The following is a 21281-nucleotide window of genomic DNA, read 5'->3' on the forward strand; positions in this document are numbered from 1 at the left end:
TTTCCAGGTTGTTAGTTTGAAGGAAAACCAGCAGGCATTACGGCCCCCGACAATGGGAATGACTACCTGTTTGGAGTGGACTGACCTGGTTATGGTTAGTAGTTAGTGACTCACCCTCTCCCAGCTCGTCCTTGAACAGCTCCTCTGTTCCAAACTTGAGGATGTCATCCAGCTCCTGTTTAGACATGGAACCTGTCTTACTGCCCAGCCCAGGACGCACCACCAGGTGGGTCAACATCATCTTCTTCTTAGCCACCTGGAGGAGAGGATGAGAGGAGAATTAGTGTCTGTATTTTACCTACCACTCTGTATGAGTCTGGTAGGCCTTGGTATACTGGATTTACCTGAGTAATCCGCTCTTCCACAGACGCCTTGGTAACGAAGCGATAGATCATAACCTTCTTATTCTGACCAATCCTGTGAGCTCTGCTGAATGCCTGAGAGAGAGGGGAAGAGATTGGAAGAGGAGAGGTGAGCAGGAGGTGTGCTTCTAGTGTGTGTGTGTGTGTGTGTGTATGTATGTGTGTGTGCGTGTGCGTGTGCGTGTGTGTGTGCGTGTGTGTACCTGGATGTCGTTGTGGGGGTTCCAGTCGGAGTCGTAGATGACGACGGTGTCGGCGGTTGCCAGATTGATGCCCAACCCTCCCGCTCTGGTAGAGAGCAGGAAGGCAAACTGAGGGGCGCCAGGAGCTGAGGAGAGAGAGAGAGGAGAAGGGAGAGAAAGAGGGAGGGAGGTGACAAAAGACAAATAGAAACTTCCAATTCATATTTTTCCCAGTTAAAGTTACTGTTCCAATTGTGCTGTCGTTAGTGTATCCATGAACCCATGTGTGTGTGTCTCACCGTTGAAGCGGTCGATGGCCTCCTGTCTCATGCCCCCCGTTACACCTCCATCAATCCTCTCGTACTTATAACCCTCGTTCTCCAGGAAGTCCTCCAGCAGGTCCAACATCTTAGTCATCTACCAGGAGACAGAGACAGTTAGTGTGTGTGTGTGTGTGTGTGTGTGTGTGTGTGTGTGTGTGTGTGTGTGTGTGTGTGTGTGTGTGTGTGTGTGTGTGTGTGTGTGTGTGTGTGTGTGTGTGTGTGTGTGTGTACCTGAGAGAAGACGAGCACTCTATGTCCTCCCTCCTTGAGTTTAACCATCATCTTTTGCAGCAGAGTCAGTTTCCCAGAAGCCCTTGTGAGGGCACTGCCCTCGTACATTCCGTTTGGAATCTTTGGGGCCTCCTGCAGGAGATCAATCAATCAAACATCAGTCCTTTACTTAATTAAAGCTCATCATCAAGCAGACTGCATCCAGATCAAAGCATCTTAACACATTTTGTTTAGTCTGTTAGGTTAAGTTTTGGAAATATAACAAACAAAATCATATACATTCAATACAATATTTACTCGTATACAAACACACAGATTGATGCCCTCCTTCAAGCACTGAATCAATGGTATGGCCCATGTCTCAGAGAATGGGTTGAGATCGTACCATTGCGGCTCCGGGAAAGAGGTAGGGGTGGTTGCAACACTTCTTGAGGTCCATGACCACGTTGAGCAGGGACACTTGGTTTCCTCCTCCGCGGGTGTTCAGGGCGTCAAAGTTACGCGTCAAGATGAACTTGTAGTACTTCCTGCATCACACAATTAAATTAATACCCGAAAACAAGAAATAGAAGCCAACATGAGACTTCTGCAACACTACAATACTGACATTCAAGCCTCTATTTCCTTATTCTCTATACTTCTCCACTCATTAGCACTGATTGTACTGCACTGTTGAGGGAGATAGCAAGTAAGCATTTCGAGTGACGAACGTGACGAATCCAATTTGATTTGATTGCTAGCATCATCCTCCCCACCCACCCTCCCCTTCTCATCACTTACTTCTGCATGGGGCTGAGCTCCACTCGTAGGATGAGCTCTGTCTTGGAGGGCATGTGTTTGAAGACGTCGGCCTTCAGTCTCCTGAGCATGTGTGGTCCCAGCATGTCATGCAACTTCTTGATCTGGTCTTCTTTGGCGATGTCAGCAAACTCTTCCAGGAACCCCTCTAGGTTACTGCAGAGCAGAGAGGGAGAGAAGGGGAGGGGACTTTTGTTATTGTTTTGGTTACTGGATTTGTTCAAAAAGAAACATCAGGACTACAAAACACTCAGCAATAGCAGCACACACACACACACGCACGCAGGCACGCGCACGCACGCACGCACACACACACACACACACACACACACACACACACACACACACACACACACACACACACACACACACACACACACACACACACACACACACACACACACACACACACACACACACACACACACACACACACAAAGTAGTGTAGGCATACTGACTTGAATCTCACTGGGGTGAGGAAGTTGAGCAGGTGGAAGAGTTCCTCCAGGTTGTTCTGTAGAGGTGTACCAGTCAGCAGCAGCTTGTGCTGGAGAGGGTAGTTATTCAGAATCCTAAAGAACTACACAGAGAGAGATAGAGACAGCGTTTTATACTTCCGCTGTCCTCTTCACAAAACAGGGTGATCTCTCATCTTTGAATGGTTATAACCATAACTATACTAACAAACGCTGTATTCAGTATGCAAGGTAATGTCATATTATAATGTTAATGGTACTGCTTATGACTATAATGGTTATGGTACTGGTTATGTCTACAATGGTTATGGTACTGGTTATGTCTATAATGGTTATGGTACTGCTTATGACTATAATGGTTATGGTACTGGTTATGTCTATAATGGTTATGGTACTGCTTATGACTATAATGGTTATGGTACTGGTTATGACTATAATGGTTATGGTACTGCTTATGACTATAATGGTTATGGTACTGCTTATGACTATAATGGTTATGGTACTGCTTATGACTATAATGGTTATGGTACTGGTTATGACTATAATGGTTATGGTACTGGTTATGTCTACAATGGTTATGGTACTGGTTATGTCTATAATGGTTATGGTACTGCTTATGACTATAATGGTTATGGTACTGGTTATGTCTATAATGGTTATGGTACTGCTTATGACTATAATGGTTATGGTACTGGTTATGACTATACTGGTTATGACTATACTGGTTATGACTATACTGGTTATTACTATACTGGTTATGTCTATAATGGTTATGGTACTGGTTATGTCTATAATGGTTATGGTACTGCTTATGACTATAATGGTTATGGTACTGGTTATGTCTATAATGGTTATGGTATTGCTTATGACTATAATGGTTATGGTACTGGTTATGACTATAATGGTTATGGTACTGCTTATGACTATAATGGTTATGGTACTGGTTATGACTATACTGGTTATGACTATACTGGTTATGACTATACTGCTTATGACTATAATGGTTATGGTACTGGTTATGACTATACTGGTTATGGTACTGGTTATTGAATATAATGGTTATGACTATACTGGTTATGACTATAATTGTTATGGTACTGGTTATGACTACAATGGTTATGGTACTGGTTATGACTATAATTGTTATGGTACTGCTTATGACTATAATGGTTATGGTACTGGTTATGACTATACTGGTTATGACGATACTGGTTATGGTACTGGTTATTGATTATAATGGTTATGACTATACTGGTTATGACTATAATTGTTATGGTACTGGTTATGACTATACTGGTTATGACTATACTGGTTATGACTATACTGGTTATGGTACTGGTTATTGAATATAATGGTTATGACTATACTGGTTATGACTATAATTGTTATGGTACTGGTTATGACTATACTGGTTATGATTATACTGGTTATTGAATATAATGGTTATGACTATAATGGTTATGACTATAATTGTTATGGTACTGGTTATGACTATAATGGTTATGGTACTGGTTATGACGATACTGGTTATGGTACTGGTTATTGAATATAATGGTTATGACTATACTGGTTATGACTATAATTGTTATGGTACTGGTTATGACTATAATGGTTATGGTACTGGTTATGACTATAATGGTTATGGTACTGGTTATGACTATACTGGTTATGACTATACTGGTTATGGTACTGGTTATTGAATATAATGGTTATGACTATACTGGTTATGACTATAATTGTTATGGTACTGGTTATGACTATAATGGTTATGGTACTGGTTATGACAATCCTGGTTATGGTAATGGTTATTGAATATAATGGTTATGACTATACTGGTTATGACTATACTGGTTATGGTACTGGTCATTGAATATAATGGTTATGACTATAATGGTTATGGTACTGGTTATTGAATATAATGGTTAGGGTACTGGTTATTGAATATAATGGTTATGGTACTGGTTATGACTATAATGGTTATGGTACTGGTTATGACTAAACTGGTTATGACTATAATTGTTATGGTACTGGTTATGACTATAATTGTTATGGTACTGGTTATGACTACAATTGTTATGGTACTGGTTATGTCTATAATGGTTATTGTACTGGTTATGACTATAATTGTTATGGTACTGGTTATGACTTTAATGGTTATGGTACTGGTTATGACTATACTGGTTATGGTACTGGTTATGACTATACTGGTTATGACGATACTGGTTATGGTACTGGTTATTGAATATAATGGTTATGACTATACTGGTTATGACTATAATTGTTATGGTACTGGTTATGACTATAATGGTTATGGTACTGGTTATGACTATACTGGTTATGGTACTGGTTATTGAAAATAATGGTTATGACTATACTGGTTATGACTATACTGGTTATGGTACTGGTTATTGAATATACTGGTTATGACTATACTGGTTATGGTACTGGTTATTGAAAATAATGGTTATGACTATACTGGTTATGACTATAATGGTTATGGTACTGGTTATTGAATATAATGGTTATGGAACTGGTTATGACTATAATGGTTATGGTACTGGTTATGAATATACTGGTTATGACTATAATTGTTATGGTACTGGTTATGACTACAATTGTTATGGTACTGGTTATGTCTATAATGGTTATTGTGCTGGTTATGACTATACTGGTTATGACTATACTGCTTATGACTGTAATAGTTATGGTACTGGTTATGACTATACTGGTTATGAATATAATGGTTATGGTACTGCTTATGACTATAATGGTTATGGTACTGGTTATTGAATAGAATGGTTATGGTACTGGTTATTGAATATAATGGTTATGGTACTGGTTATTGAATAGAATGGTTATGACTATACTGGTTATGACTATAATTGTTATGGTACTGGTTATTGAATATAATGGTTATGACTATACTGGTTATGACGATACTGGTTATGGTACTGGTTATTGAATATAATGGTTATGACTATACTGGTTATGACTATAATTGTTATGGTACTGGTTATGACTATAATGGTTATGGTACTGGTTATGACTATACTGGTTATGACTATACTGGTTATGGTACTGGTTATTGAATATAATGGTTATGACTATACTGGTTATGACTATAATGGTTATGGTACTGGTTATGACTATACTGGTTATGACTATACTGGTTATGGTACTGGTTATTGAATATACTGGTTATGACTACAATGGTTATGGTACAGGTTATTGAATATAATGGTTATGGTACTGGTTATTGAATATAATGGTTATGGTACTGGTTATGACTATAATGGTTATGGTACTGGTTATGACTATACTGGTTATGACTATAATTGTTATGGTACTGGTTATGACTATAATGGTTATGGTACTGGTTATGACTATACTGGTTATGACTATACTGGTTATGGTACTGGTTATTGAATATAATGGTTATGACTGTACTGGTTATGTCTATGCTGGTTATAGTACTGGTTATTGAATATAATGGTTATGACTATAATGGTTATGGTAATGGTTATGACTATACTGGTTATGACTATAATGGTTATGGTACTGGTTATGACTATACTGGTTATGGTACTGGTTATTGAATATAATGGTTATGACTATACTGGTTATGACTATACTGGTTATGGTACTGGTTATTGAATATAATGGTTATGACTATACTGGTTATGACTATACTGGTTATGGTACTGGTTATTGAATATAATGGTTATGACTATACTGGTTATGACTATAATGGTTATGGTACTGGTTATGACTATACTGGTTATGACTATAATTGTTATGGTACTGGTTATGACTACAATTGTTATGGTACTGGTTATGTCTATAATGGTTATTGTGCTGGTTATGACTATACTGGTTATGACTATACTGCTTATGACTGTAATTGTTATGGTACTGGTTATGACTATACTGGTTATGAATATAATGGTTATGGTACTGCTTATGACTATAATGGTTATGGTACTGGTTATTGAATAGAATGGTTATGGTACTGGTTATTGAATATAATGGTTATGGTACTGGTTATTGAATAGAATGGTTATGACTATACTGGTTATGACTATAATTGTTATGGTACTGGTTATTGAATATAATGGTTATGACTATACTGGTTATGACGATACTGGTTATGGTACTGGTTATTGAATATAATGGTTATGACTATACTGGTTATGACTATAATTGTTATGGTACTGGTTATGACTATAATGGTTATGGTACTGGTTATGACTATACTGGTTATGACTATACTGGTTATGGTACTGGTTATTGAATACAATGGTTATGACTATACTGGTTATGACTATACTGGTTATGGTACTGGTTATTGAATATACTGGTTATGACTACAATGGTTATGGTACAGGTTATTGAATATAATGGTTATGGTACTGGTTATTGAATATAATGGTTATGGTACTGGTTATGACTATAATGGTTATGGTACAGGTTATGACTATACTGGTTATGACTATAATTGTTATGGTACTGGTTATGACTATAATGGTTATGGTACTGGTTATGACTATACTGGTTATGGTACTGGTTATTGAATATAATGGTTATGACTGTACTGGTTATGTCTATGCTGGTTATAGTACTGGTTATTGAATATAATGGTTATGACTATAATGGTTATGGTAATGGTTATGACTATACTGGTTATGACTATAATGGTTATGGTACTGGTTATGACTATGCTGGTTATGACTATAATTGTTATGGTGCTGGTTATGACTACAATTGTTATGGTACTGGTTATGTCTATAATGGTTATTGTACTGGTTATGACTATACTGGTTATGAATATAATTGTTATGGTACTGGTTATGACTATACTGCTTATGACTGTAATTGTTATGGTACTGGTTATGAATATACTGGTTATGAATATAATGGTTATGGTACTGCTTATGACTATAATGGTTATGGTACTGGTTATTGAATAGAATGGTTATGGTACTGGTTATTGAATATAATGGTTATGGAACTGGTTATTGAATAGAATGGTTATGGTACTGGTTATTGAATATAATGGTTATGGTACTGGTTATGAATATAATGGTTATGGTACTGGTTATGACTTAAATGGTTATGGTACTGGTTATGACTATAATGGTTATGGTACTGGTTATTGAATATAATGGTTATGGTACTGGTTATTGAATATAATGGTTATGGTACTGGCTATGTCAATAATGGTTATGCTACTGGTTACGACTATACTGGTTATGACTATAATTGCTATGGTACTGGTTATGACTATAATGGTTAAGGATCTGGTTATGACTACAATTGTTATGGTACTGGTTATGTCTATAATGGTTATTGTACTGGTTATGACTATACTGGTTATGAATATAATGGTTATGGTACTGCTTATGACTATAATGGTTATGGTACTGGTTATTGAATAGAATGGTTATGGTACTGGTATTTTAATATAATGGTTATGGTACTGGTTATGACTATAATGGCCATGGTACTGGTTATGACTATAATGGTAATGGTACTGGTTATGAATATAATGGTTATGACCATAATGGTTATGGTACTGGTTATGACTATAATGGTCATGGTACTGGTTATGACTATAATGGTTATGGTAGTGCTTATGACTATAATGGTTATGGTAGTGCTTATGACTATAATGGTTATGGTAGTGCTTATGACTATAATGGTTATGGAGTGCTTATGACTATAATGGTTATGTTAGTGGTTATGGCTATAATGGTTATGGTACTGGTTATGGCTATAATGGTTATGGTACTGGTTATGACTATAATGGTTATGGTAATGGTTATTGAATAGAATGGTTATGGTACTGGTTATGACTATAATGGTAATGGTACTGGTTATGACTATAATGGTTATGGTACTGGTTATTGAATATAATGGTTATGGTACTGGTTATGACTATAATGGTTATGGTACTGGTTATTGAATATAATGGTTATGGTACTGGTTATTGAATATAATGGTCATGGTACTGGTTATGACTATAATGGTCATGGTACTGGTTATGACTATAATGGTTATGGTACTGGTTATTGAATATAATGGTTATGGTACTGGTTATGACTATAATGGTTATGGTACTGGTTATTGAATATAATGGTTCTGGTACTGGTTTTGACTACAATGGTTATGGTACTGGTTATTGAATATAATGGTTATGGTACTGGTTATGACTATAACGGTTATGGTACTGGTTATGACTCTAATGGTTATGGTACAGGTTATTGAATATAATGGTTATGGTACTGGTTATTGAATATAATGGTTATGGTACTGGTTATTGAATATAATGGTTATGGTACTGGTTATTGAATATAATGGTTATGGTACTGGTTATTGAATAGAATGGTTATGGTAGTGGTTATTGAATATAATGGTTATGGTACTGGTTATTGAATAGAATGGTTATGGTAGTGGTTATTGAATATAATGGTTATGGTACTGGTTATGACTATAATGGTTATGACTATACTGGTTATGGTACTGGTTATTGAATATAATGGTCATGGTACTGGTTATTGAATAGAATGTTTATGGTACTGGTTATAGAATATAATGGTCATGGTACTGGTTATTGAATATAATGGTTATGGTACTGGTTATTGAATAGAATGGTTATGGTACTGGTTATTGAATATAATGGTTATGGTACTGGTTATTGAATATAATGGTTATGGTACTGGTTATTGAATATAATGGTTATGGTACTGGTTATGACTATAATGGTTATGACTATACTGGTTATGGTACTGGTTATTGAATATAATGGTCATGGTACTGGTTATTGAATAGAATGTTTATGGTACTGGTTATAGAATATAATGGTCATGGTACTGGTTATTGAATATAATGGTTATGGTACTGGTTATTGAATAGAATGGTTATGAATATAATGGTTGTGGTAATGGTTATGACTATAATGGTTATGGTACTGGTTATGTCTATAATGGTTATGAATATAATGGTTGTGGTAATGGTTATGACTATAATGGTTATGGTACTGGTTATGTCTATAATGGTTATGGTACTGGTTATGTCTATAATGGTCATGGTACTGGTTATGTCTACAATGGTTATGGTACTGCTTATGACTATAATGGTTATGGTACTGCTTATGACTATAATGGTTATGGTACTGGCTATGACTATAATGGTAATGGTACTGGTTATGACTATAATGGTTATGGTACTGGTTATTGAATATAATGGCTATGGTACTGGTTATGACTATAATGGTTATGGTCCTGGTTATTGAATATAATGGTTATGGTACTGGTTATTGAATATAATGGTTATGGTACTGATTATGACTATAATGGTTATGGTACTGGTTATTGAAATAATGGTTATGGTACTGGTTATGACTATAATGGTTATGGTAATGGTTATTGAATATAATGGTTCTGGTACTGGTTTTGACTACAATGGTTATGGTACTGGTTATTGAATATAATGGTTATGGTACTGGTTATGACTATAACGGTTATGGTACTGGTTATGACTCTAATGGTTATGGTACAGGTTATTGAATATAATGGTTATGGTACTGGTTATTGAATATAATGGTTATGGTACTGGTTATTGAATATAATGGTTATGGTACTGGTTATTGAATATAATGGTTATGGTACTGGTTATTGAATAGAATGGTTATGGTAGTGGTTATTGAATATAATGGTTATGGTACTGGTTATTGAATAGAATGGTTATGGTAGTGGTTATTGAATATAATGGTTATGGTACTGGTTATGACTATAATGGTTATGAATATAATGGTTGTGGTAATGGTTATGACTATAATGGTTATGGTACTAGTTATGACTATAATGGTTAAGGTGCTGGTTATGTCTATAATGGTTATGACTATACTGGTTATGGTACTGGTTATGACTATAATGGTTATGGTACTGGTTATGACTATACTGGTTATGAATATAATGGTTATGGTACTGCTTATGACTATAATGGTTATGGTACTGGTTATGACTATACTGGTTATGGTACTGGTTATGACTACAATGGTTATGGTACTGGTTATGACTATAATGGTTATGAATATACTGATTATGACTATAATGGTTTTGGTACTGTTTATGTCTATAATGGTTATGGTACTGGTTATGACTATAATGGTTACGGTACTGGTTATGACTATAATGGTTATGGTACTGGTTATTGAATATAATGGTCATGGTACTGGTTATAACTATAATGGTCATGGTAATGGTTCTGACTATAATGGTTATGGTACTAGTTATGACTATAATGGTTATGAATATACTGATTATGGATATAATGGTTATGGTAATGGTTATGGCTATAATGGTTAAGGTTACTAGTTATGACTATAATGGTTATGGTATTGGTTATGTCTATAATGGTTATGGTACTGGTTATTGAATATAATGGTCATGGTACTGGTTATGACTATAATGGTTATGGTACTGGTTATGACTATACTGGTTATGGTACTGGTTATGACTATAATGGTTATGGTACTGGTTATTGAATATAATGGTTATGGTACTGGTTATTGAATAGAATGGTTATGGTACTGGTTATGAATATAATGGTCATGGTCCTGGTTATTGAATATAATGGTTATGGTACTGGTTATTGAATATAATGGTTATGATTATAATGGTTATGGTACTGGTTATGACTATAATGGTTATGGTACTGGTTATTGAATATAATGGTCATGGTACTGGTTATTGAATATAATGGTTATGGTACTGGTTATGACTATAATGGTTATGGTACTGGTTATGACTATAATGGTTATGACTATACTGGTTATGGTACTGGTTATTGAATATAATGGTCATGGTACTGGTTATTGAATAGAATGTTTATGGTACTGGTTATAGAATATAATGGTCATGGTACTGGTTATTGAATATAATGGTTAAAGTACTAGTTATGACTATAATGGTTATGGTACTGGTTATGACTATAATGGTTATGAATATAATGGTTGTGGTAATGGTTATGACTATAATGGTTATGGTACTAGTTATGACTATAATGGTTAAGGTGCTGGTTATGTCTATAATGGTTATGACTATACTGGTTATGGTACTGGTTATGACTATAATGGTTATGGTACTGGTTATGACTATACTGGTTATGAATATAATGGTTATGGTACTGCTTATGACTATAATGGTTATGGTACTGGTTATGACTATACTGGTTATGGTACTGGTTATGACTACAATGGTTATGGTACTGCTTATGACTATAATGGTTATGGTACTGGTTATGACTATACTGGTTATGGTACTGGTTATGACTACAATGGTTATGGTACTGGTTATGACTATAATGGTTATGAATATACTGATTATGACTATAATGGTTTTGGTACTGTTTATGTCTATAATGGTTATGGTACTGGTTATGACTATAATGGTCATGGTACTGGTTATGACTATAATGGTTATGGTACTAGTTATGACTATAATGGTTATGAATATACTGATTATGGATATAATGGTTATGGTAATGGTTATGGCTATAATGGTTAAGGTTACTAGTTATGACTATAATGGTTATGGTATTGGTTATGTCTATAATGGTTATGGTACTGGTTATTGAATATATTGGTCATGGTACTGGTTATGACTATAATGGTTATGGTACTGGTTATGACTATACTGGTTATGGTACTGGTTATGACTATAATGGTTATGGTACTGGTTATTGAATATAATGGTTATGGTACTGGTTATTGAATAGAATGGTTATGGTACTGGTTATGAATATAATGGTCATGGTCCTGGTTATTGAATATAATGGTTATGGTACTGGTTATTGAATATAATGGTTATGATTATAATGGTTATGGTACTGGTTATGACTATAATGGTTATGGTACTGGTTATTGAATATAATGGTCATGGTACTGGTTATTGAATATAATGGTTATGGTACTGGTTATGACTATAATGGTTATGGTACTGGTTATTGAATATAATGGTTATGAATATAATGGTTATGGTACTGGTTATGATTATAATGGTTATGGTACTGGTTATGACTATAATGGTTATGGTACTGGTTATTGAATATAATGGTTATGGTACTGGTTGTTGAATATTATGGTTATGGTACTGGTTATTGAATAGAATGGTTATGGTACTGGTTATTGAATATAATGGTCATGGTACTGGTTATTGAATAGAATGGTTATGGTACCGGTTATTGAATATATTGGTTATGGTACTGGTTATTGAATATAATGGTCATGGTACTGGTTATGACTATAATGGTTATGGTACTGGTTATTGAATATAATGGTTATGGTACTGGCTATGAATATAATGGTTATGGTACTGTTTATTGAATATAATGGTTATGGTACTGGCTATGAATATAATGGTTATGTTACTGGTTATTGAATATAATGGTTATGGTACTGGTTATTGAATATAATGGTCATGGTACTGGTTATGACTATAATAGTTATGGTACTGGTTATGACTATAATGGTCATGGTACTGGTTAATGAATATAATGGTTATGGTACTGGTTATGACTATAATGGTTATGGTACTGGTTATAATGGTTAAGGTACTGGTTATGACTGTAATGGTTATGGTACTGGTTATGACTATAATGGTTATGGTACTGGTTATTGAATATAATGGTCATGGTACTGGTTATTGAATATAATGGTTATGGTACTGGTTATGACTATAATGGTTATGGTACTGGTTATTGAATATAATGGTTATGAATATAATGGTTATGGTACTGGTTATGATTATAATGGTTATGGTACTGGTTATGACTATAATGGTTATGGTACTGGTTATTGAATATAATGGTTATGGTACTGGTTGTTGAATATTATGGTTATGGTACTGGTTATTGAATAGAATGGTTATGGTACTGGTTATTGAATATAATGGTCATGGTACTGGTTATTGAATAGAATGGTTATGGTACCGGTTATTGAATATAATGGTTATGGTACTGGTTATTGAATATAATGGTCATGGTACTGGTTATGACTATAATGGTTATGGTACTGGTTATTGAATATAATGGTTATGGTACTGGCTATGAATATAATGGTTATGGTACTGTTTATTGAATATAATGGTTATGGTACTGGCTATGAATATAATGGTTATGTTACTGGTTATTGAATATAATGGTTATGGTACTGGTTATTGAATATAATGGTCATGGTACTGGTTATGACTATAATAGTTATGGTACTGGTTATGACTATAATGGTCATGGTACTGGTTAATGAATATAATGGTTATGGTACTGGTTATGACTATAATGGTTATGGTACTGGTTATAATGGTTAAGGTACTGGTTATGACTGTAACGGTTATTGTACTGGTTATGACTATAATGTTTATGGTACTGGTTATGACTCTAATGGTTAAGGTACTGGTTATGACTATAATGGTTATTGTACTGGTGTGTGTCTGACCTTTGACTGGTTGTTCTTCAGCCTGTGTGCCTCATCCACCACCAGACAGGCCCAGTCTATGGAGCCCAGCACAGCCTGGTCTATAGTGATCAGCTCATAGGACGTCAGCAGGACATGGAACTTCACCGATGAGTCTTTCTGCAGGGGGACAGAGAGAGAGAGGAAGGGGGCAAAGGATTAGGAGGTAACAACAAAGATATAATGAACAACAATAACATCCATGACCGCACATTGTCAGTCTCCCCATCCTCCCATCCCACTCATCTCTCACCCTCATCTTAGAGGCCTTCTTGCCCCCCCGGATGGCATTGCCCTCGAAGGAGAACTCGTTTTCTCTGATGACGGCTCTGCTGTCCTTGTCTCCTACGTAGGTCACCACGTACATGTCCGGGGCCCACAACTCAAACTCTCTCTCCCAGTTAATGATGGTGGACAGGGGGGCGCTCACCAGGAACGGGCCCTTTGAATGACCCTGGAGAGGTGGAAGGTCAGGGGTTAATAGGTGAGTGAGTAAAACACTTTAGGTGAATCAGAAAAGAGAAGTGCCTAAGTCCGATTTAGATGCTCTGCCCTTATCCCCTAACATTGGACTGATCATTCACGTCGCTAGGTATTTAGCAGTAGGGTAATAACTCATCCTAGCCTTCTGATAAGACTAGCTGGACTTTGCATGTATTTGTCCCAGCCTGCCTTTAGGACAGAGTCCCTCTTTTTGGACTAGTTCCCTTTGATGGGTGGTTTTATTGTTTGTCCAGGGTTTGGCAGTTCCACTACTGAAATTATTGACAAGGGAAGGCAGACTGGAAGAGAGACACAAACTTGCATACACACAAGATATCGCTCTCACACACACACACTCTGAAACACATTGCTGTGGAATCAGATGACCACATTATTTTGCCTATCCAGCACACACAGACCCCAATACAGACCCTACCAACACACCTCTTTGTAGAGTGAGTAGAGGAAGACAGCGGTCTGGACAGTCTTGCCTAGACCCATCTCATCAGCCAGTATAGTGTCAGTGGCCTGAGCCCAGGAGAAACGCAGCCAGTTGAGACCCTCCAGCTGGTAGGGGTGCAGCGTTCCCCCTGTAGTGTCCAGGTAGTCTGGCTGATGGTCAAACTTGATGGTGGGCTGGAGGGGAAGTGGAAGTGGACATCTTCATTTACCTTACAGAGCAGAATCATGAATCAATGTGAATGGAAGATTTGGAAGATTTGCATGAAAAGGAACAAGGAAGTACCCGTACTTACATCCACCACAGGGTTAGCAGGGGGTTTCTCACTCTTCTTCACTTTAGCTATCTTCTTCAGCTTCTTACCAGGCCTGCCCTCATCTCCCAACATCAACTCTCTGAGAGAGAGAGAGAGAGAGAGAGAGAGAGAGAGAGAGAGAGAGAGAGAGAGAGAGAGAGAGAGAGATGGAAGAGGGGGTAGGTAGAGAAAGATGGAAGGCATGAAGAGTATTAGATTATTGCTTCAGGTTACTTACTATAGGTTGCTATAGGTTACTATAAATTGCTCTAGGTTACTATAGTTATCGGAGTTGTGTGTGCATGTATTGTTGAGTGTGTGTGTGTGTGTGTGTGTACCTGTGGTTCCAGTAGGTCTGCTTGTATTGGTCGTACTCTGGGATGTCCATCTCCTCACTCTCCCAGGAGGCCTGGTCGTAGGCCAGATCCCTCCACTTGATCAGGTAGTGCACGTTGTTCCTCTTATCCACACTGGAGAGAGGAGGAGAGGGGAAGGAGAATGATGATATTATGGTTTACATCTGTATTGATACAAACAGGATACAGAGGTGTTAAACAATATATTGCCATTTTTACAACAAATAAACAGCCTTTTCCTTTACAGAACTGACTATGACATGCCTGTGTTAGGAGCTAGTATGTTTTCGTCTCTGCGTTAGACCACTCAATTTCGTCTCTGCGTTATATTGGCAACGAACATGTCACCCTCCCTAGGGGAGGGGGTGACCTTGATAATTTATTGTTAAAACGAGAGGCTGCCTGGATCTTTCACTTAAAGACCCTTGCTCCCTTCGGTCTCAACATAGACTTTGATCTGAAGCCATTCTTGTGATTATTGTGACTTTGCCATTGTAATTGTTTGTAAGCTTGTGTAGTCAAATTAATTTATGATCGTATGCTATCCATTTGTTGTTTGTATGCTGTTCTTTGTATGCCATTTTAATTATTAGGCCACTCTTGGCCATGATTACAGACACCTGTGTCTCTTGACACTACATAAACGAGTCGTCCCGCAGTGTTTGTGATTATACCCTGATGAAAACAGCTTGGCTGTCGAAATGTTGGTAATTACATTTTTGCATCTGAGCTCCTAGAGTGTGCGGCTCTCTTTTATTTTCAAGTTTTCTACTCCACTAGCCAGCACCTCGCCTAAGAAGGTGTGCGTAGTATGGTAGTATGTTACCTATGCTGTGTTGTGTTAGCGTGTTTATCCCAGGTGTGTGTGTTAGTGTGTGTATCCCAGGTGTGCGTGTGTTAGCGTGTGTATCCCAGGTGTGTGTGTGCTAGCGTGTTTATCCCAGGTGTGTGTGTTAGCGTGTGTCTCCCAGGTGTGTGTGTGTGTTAGCGTGTATACCCCAGGTGTGTGTGTGTGTGTGTGTGTGTGTGTGTGTTAGCGTGTGTACCCCAGGTGTGTGTGTGTGTTAGCAAGTGTACCCCAGTTGTGTGTGTGTTAGCGTGTGTACCCCAGGTGTGTGTGTGTGTGTGTGTGTGCTAGCGTGTTTATCCCAGGTGTGTGTGTTAGCGTGTGTCTCCCAGGTGTGTGTGCGTGTTAGCGTGTATACCCCAGGTGTGTGTGTGTGTGTGTGTGTTAGCGTGTGTACCCCAGGTGCGTGTGTGTGTTAGCATGTGTACCCCAGTTGTGTGTGTGTTAGCGTGTGTCTCCCAGGTGTGTGTGCGTGTTAGCGTGTATACCCCAGGTGTGTGTGTGTGTGTGTGTTAGCGTGTGTACCCCAGGTGTGTGTGTGTGTTAGCGTGTGTACCCCAGGTGTGTGTGTGTTAGCGTGTGTACCCCAGGCGTGTGTGTGTGTGTTAGCGTGTGTACCCCAGGTGTGTGTGTGTGTTAGCATGTGTACCCCAGTTGTGTGTGTGTTAGCGTGTGTACCCCAGGTGTGTGTGTTAGCGTCTGTATCCAAGGTGTGTGTGTGTTAGCGTGTGTATCCCAGGTGTGTGTGTGTTAGCGTGTGTATTCCAGGTGTGTGTATGTTAGTGTGTGTACCCCAGGTGTGTGTGTGTGTTAGCATGTGTATCCCAGGTGTGTGTGTGTGTTAGCGTGTGTATCCCGTGTGTGTGTGTGTGTGTTAGCGTGTGTATCCCAGGTGTGTGTGTGTTAGCGTGTGTATCCCAGGTGTGTGTGTGTTAGCGTGTGTATCCCAGGTGTGTGTATCCCAGGTGTGTGTGTGTTAGCGTGTGTATCCCAGGTGTGTGTGTGTTAGTGTGTGTACCCCAGGTGTGTGTGTGTGTGTGTGTGTGTGTGTGTGTGTGTGTGTGTGTGTGTGTGTGTGTGTGTGTGTGTGTGTGTGTGTGTGTGTGTGTGTGTGTGTGTGTGTGTGTGTGTGTGTGTGTGTGTATCCCAGGTGTGTGTGTGTTAGTGTGTGTACCCCAGGTGCGTGTGTGTGTTAGCGTGTGTATCCCAGGTGTGTGTGTTAGTGTGTGTACCCCAAGTGCGTGTGTTTGTTAGCGTGTGTATCCCAGGTGCCTGTGTGTGCGCTACCTGTGGTTGAGGATGCGGTGGATCATGAGCCACTCCATCTTGACTCCGTAACGGTAGAACTCCTCCTCCATGTGAACATACAGGGGGTCCTTGTTCTTCCTCTTAGTGCTCTTGTCATCGTCCCCCTCCCCTCCGAAGTCCACCAGCGGGGGCTCGTCCATGTCGGTCTTCCTCTGGTAGTTACGGAACATCACCTGGCAGTTCAGCTCCAACTGGAGGGAGGGAAAAGAGTGAAGAGGGTAAAAGATGAGTCTACTCTCTATTTAGTACATAAGGATGAAGACATTGAGCCTAGGGCTGTTGCGGTGACCGTATTACCGCCACACCGGCAGTCATGGCGGCAGTAAAATTCCATGTAATCCTTTTATGCACTCTGGACATGCTTTGGTAGTACCCAACTTACTACCCAACTACCATCAGGTCCTAATGGTCTGGTACTCAGGGCTCTATTGTCCCTCCATCAGTTCCTAATGGCCTGGTACTCAGGGCTCTATTGTTCCTCCATCATGTCCTAACGGCCTCGTACTCAGGGCTCTATTGTCTCTCCATCAGTTCCTAATGGCCTGGTACTCAGCGCTCTATTGTTGCTCCATCAGTTCCTAATGACCTGGTACTCAGGGCTCTATTGTCCCTCAATCAGGTCCTAATGTTCTGGTACTCAGGGCTCTATTGTCTCTCCATCAGTTCCTAATGGCCTGGTACTCAGCGCTCTATTGTCTCTCCATAAGGTCCTAATGGTAACTCAGGGCTCTATTGTCTCTCCATCAGTTCCTAATGACCTGGTACTCAGGGCTCTATTGTCCCTCAATCAGGTCCTAATGGTCTGGTACTCAGGGCTCTATTGACCCTCTAACCACTCTGACATCAAAGCAAATGCAATGGGAAATCACATCAAACACTTATCATCAAAACAGAAGGCCTATCATACCTTTAAAACTCACCTCACTGTGATGATTTGAAGAAACAAGTTTAACAGCAGGTTGAAACAGTATAAAACATGGTTGTTGTGGATGTTGTTTCAAAGCCTAACATAAAAAAAATGGACAGCGCTTTCTCAGGTGATGACTAATTCAAAACACCCTAACACATATTTGAGTTTATGCATAGGCTTATTTTTTTATTTTACCTTTATTTAACTAGGCAAGTCAGTTAAGAACAAATTCTTATTTTCAATGACGGAACAAGGAACAATGGGTTAACTGCCTGTTCAGGGGCAGAACGACAGATTTGTACCTTGTCAGCTCGGGGGTTTGAACTTGCAACCTTCCGGTTACTAGTCCAATGCTCTAACCACTAGGCTACCCTGGCCCAAGATCAAAAAAATGTGTTGTGTCTTTACAATACATAGCCTAACGCATATTACACATGGCAGAAAACATCAAACAAAACTGATATAAGATGTCTGGTACTCATGGCTCGAGCCTAACAAATGTGAGTAATTGCCTTTGAGTGTGGACTGCATTATTATTATTTATTTATAAATCTATATTTAATTTAACCTTTATTTAACTAGGCAAGTCATTTAACAACAAATTATTATTTACAATGACAGCCTACTGGGGAACAGTGGGTTAACGGCCTTGTTCAGGTGCCCAACGACAGATTTTTACCTTGTCAGCTCGGGATTTGATCCAGCAACCTTTTGGTTACTGACCCAACACTCTTATATTTCTGTCTCAGCTGCTCATATTAAGCACATGTTCCACTATAAAACCGAAGCAGCCTGATTTCTGAGACATTCTATGGTTTGTATCAATCACAACTAAAGTTGCCAAATAACTCTCAAATCTAGCATATAGGACCTGTTTCAAGTGATCACTTTTTCGCTCAACATAGCCACTTCATATGCTCCATAAATGGGAAAAATCTCCTTTCTATTTTAATCAGCTAATTTAAATTATATCCTTCTCACTATAAAATCATGTAAAATAAAATAATGGCACGGGAATTATAAACATATTGTCACACCTACTCCTGCTCCCTCCAGCGCGACGTCACCGGTCTACTAACCACCGGAACTGGCTATTATATTACGCACACCTGTCCCTTATCATTACACACACGTGGCCATCATTTTCCCCTTGATTTCGCCCCCTTTATTTAGCCCTCAGTTGTCATCAGTCATTAGGTGGTGTTGTTTTCTCTCATGTTCAGTACGCTTCTCATGTTTGTTCTTTTGTATTGTTTCATGAAGATGGCGCTGACAGAGATGGTTGCCTCGTTTCGAGTCCTTAGGAAACTATGCAGTATTTAGTTTTTTTATGTATTATTTCTTACATTGTTAGCCCAGAAAATCTTAAGTGTTATTACATACAGTTGGGAAGAACTATGGCATATAAGAGCACCGCTAACTTACCATCATTACGACCAGGAATATGACTTTCCCGAAGTGGATCCTTTGTTCGGACCACCACCCAGGACGGTAGGTCTAATCCCAGACACCGACCAAAAACAACGTCGCCGCAGAAGAGGCAGACGGAGCGGCCCCCTGGTCAGGCTCCGTAGGCGTGCACACCGCCCACTGCTTCCGAGTATACTACTTGCCAATGTCCCGTCTCTTGACAACAAGGTAGATGAAATTAAAGCAAGGTTTGCCTTCCAGAGAGACATCAGAGATTGTATCATGCTCTGTTTCACGGAAAAATGGCTATCTCGGGATAAGTTATCGGAGCTGGTTCAGCCACCGGGCTTCTTCATGCGTCGCGCCGACAGAGATAAACACCTCTCTGGGAAGAAGAAGGGCGGGTGTGTATGCTTCATGATTAACGACTCATGGTGTAATCATAATAACATACAGGAACTCAAGTCCTTCTGCTCACCAACCTAGAATTCCTTATAATCAAATGCCAGCCATAATATCTCCCAAGAGAATTCTCATCAGTTATCATCACAGCTGTGTATATACCCCCTCAAGCAGACACCATGCCGGAACTTTACTGGACTCTATGTAAACTGGAAACCATATATCCCGAGGCTGCATTTATTGTATCTGGGGTTTTTAACAAAGCAAATTTGAGAACAAGGCTACCTAAATTCTATCAGCATATTGATTGGAGCACTTGCGCGGGCAATACACTCGATCACTGCTACTCTAACGTCCGCGATGCATACAAGGCCCTTCCTCGCCCTCCCTTCGGGCAAATCCGACTAAGACTCCATCTAATTCCGACCGTCTTATAGCCAGAAACTCAAACGGGATGTACCCGTAACTAAAGCCATTCAACACTGGTCTGATCAATCGGAATCCACGCTTCAAGATTATTTTGATCACTCGGACTGGGAAATGATCCGGGCAGACTCAAAGATTAACATCGATATATATACAGACTCTGTGAGTGAGTTTATAAGGAAGTGCATTGGAGATGTTGTACCCACTGTGACTATTAAAACCTACCCTAACCAGAACCGTGGATGGATGGCGGCATTCGCGCAAAACTGAAAGAGCGAACCACCGCATTTAACCATCGAAAGAGGACTGAGAATATGGCCGAGTACAAACAGTGTAGTTGTTCCCTCTGCAAGGCAATCAAACAGGCGAAATGTCGGTTAAGGGACAAAGTGAAGTTGCAATTCAATGGCTCAGACATGAGACGTATGTGGCAGGGTCTACAGGAAATCATGGACTACAAAAAGAAAACCAGACACGTCACGGACACCGACATCTCGCTTCCA

General features: G+C 38.8%; 1 protein-coding gene across 6 annotated transcripts in view; it reads right to left on the reverse strand.

The window, feature by feature from the left end:
- The window catches only part of LOC135521890 (chromodomain-helicase-DNA-binding protein 4-like), a 66750-nt gene that overhangs the window by 28861 nt on the left and 16608 nt on the right, over window positions 1-21281 (reverse strand). For all 6 annotated transcript variants that reach the window (XM_064947678.1, XM_064947675.1, XM_064947679.1 and 3 more), the window contains exons 13-26: window positions 17610-17821; window positions 15458-15589; window positions 15120-15219; window positions 14809-15000; window positions 14135-14335; window positions 13864-14001; window positions 2355-2476; window positions 1879-2052; window positions 1484-1625; window positions 1099-1230; window positions 844-961; window positions 566-690; window positions 345-437; window positions 115-256 (exon numbers count right to left, since the gene is read on the reverse strand). In XM_064947678.1, coding sequence (XP_064803750.1) covers window positions 115-256; window positions 345-437; window positions 566-690; window positions 844-961; window positions 1099-1230; window positions 1484-1625; window positions 1879-2052; window positions 2355-2476; window positions 13864-14001; window positions 14135-14335; window positions 14809-15000; window positions 15120-15219; window positions 15458-15589; window positions 17610-17821 — 2023 coding nt within the window. The remainder of the gene's footprint in view (window positions 1-114; window positions 257-344; window positions 438-565; window positions 691-843; window positions 962-1098; window positions 1231-1483; window positions 1626-1878; window positions 2053-2354; window positions 2477-13863; window positions 14002-14134; window positions 14336-14808; window positions 15001-15119; window positions 15220-15457; window positions 15590-17609; window positions 17822-21281) is intronic.

This window comes from Oncorhynchus masou, chromosome 30, assembly GCF_036934945.1.
Source record: "Oncorhynchus masou masou isolate Uvic2021 chromosome 30, UVic_Omas_1.1, whole genome shotgun sequence".
Taxonomy (NCBI): Eukaryota; Metazoa; Chordata; class Actinopteri; order Salmoniformes; family Salmonidae; genus Oncorhynchus; species Oncorhynchus masou.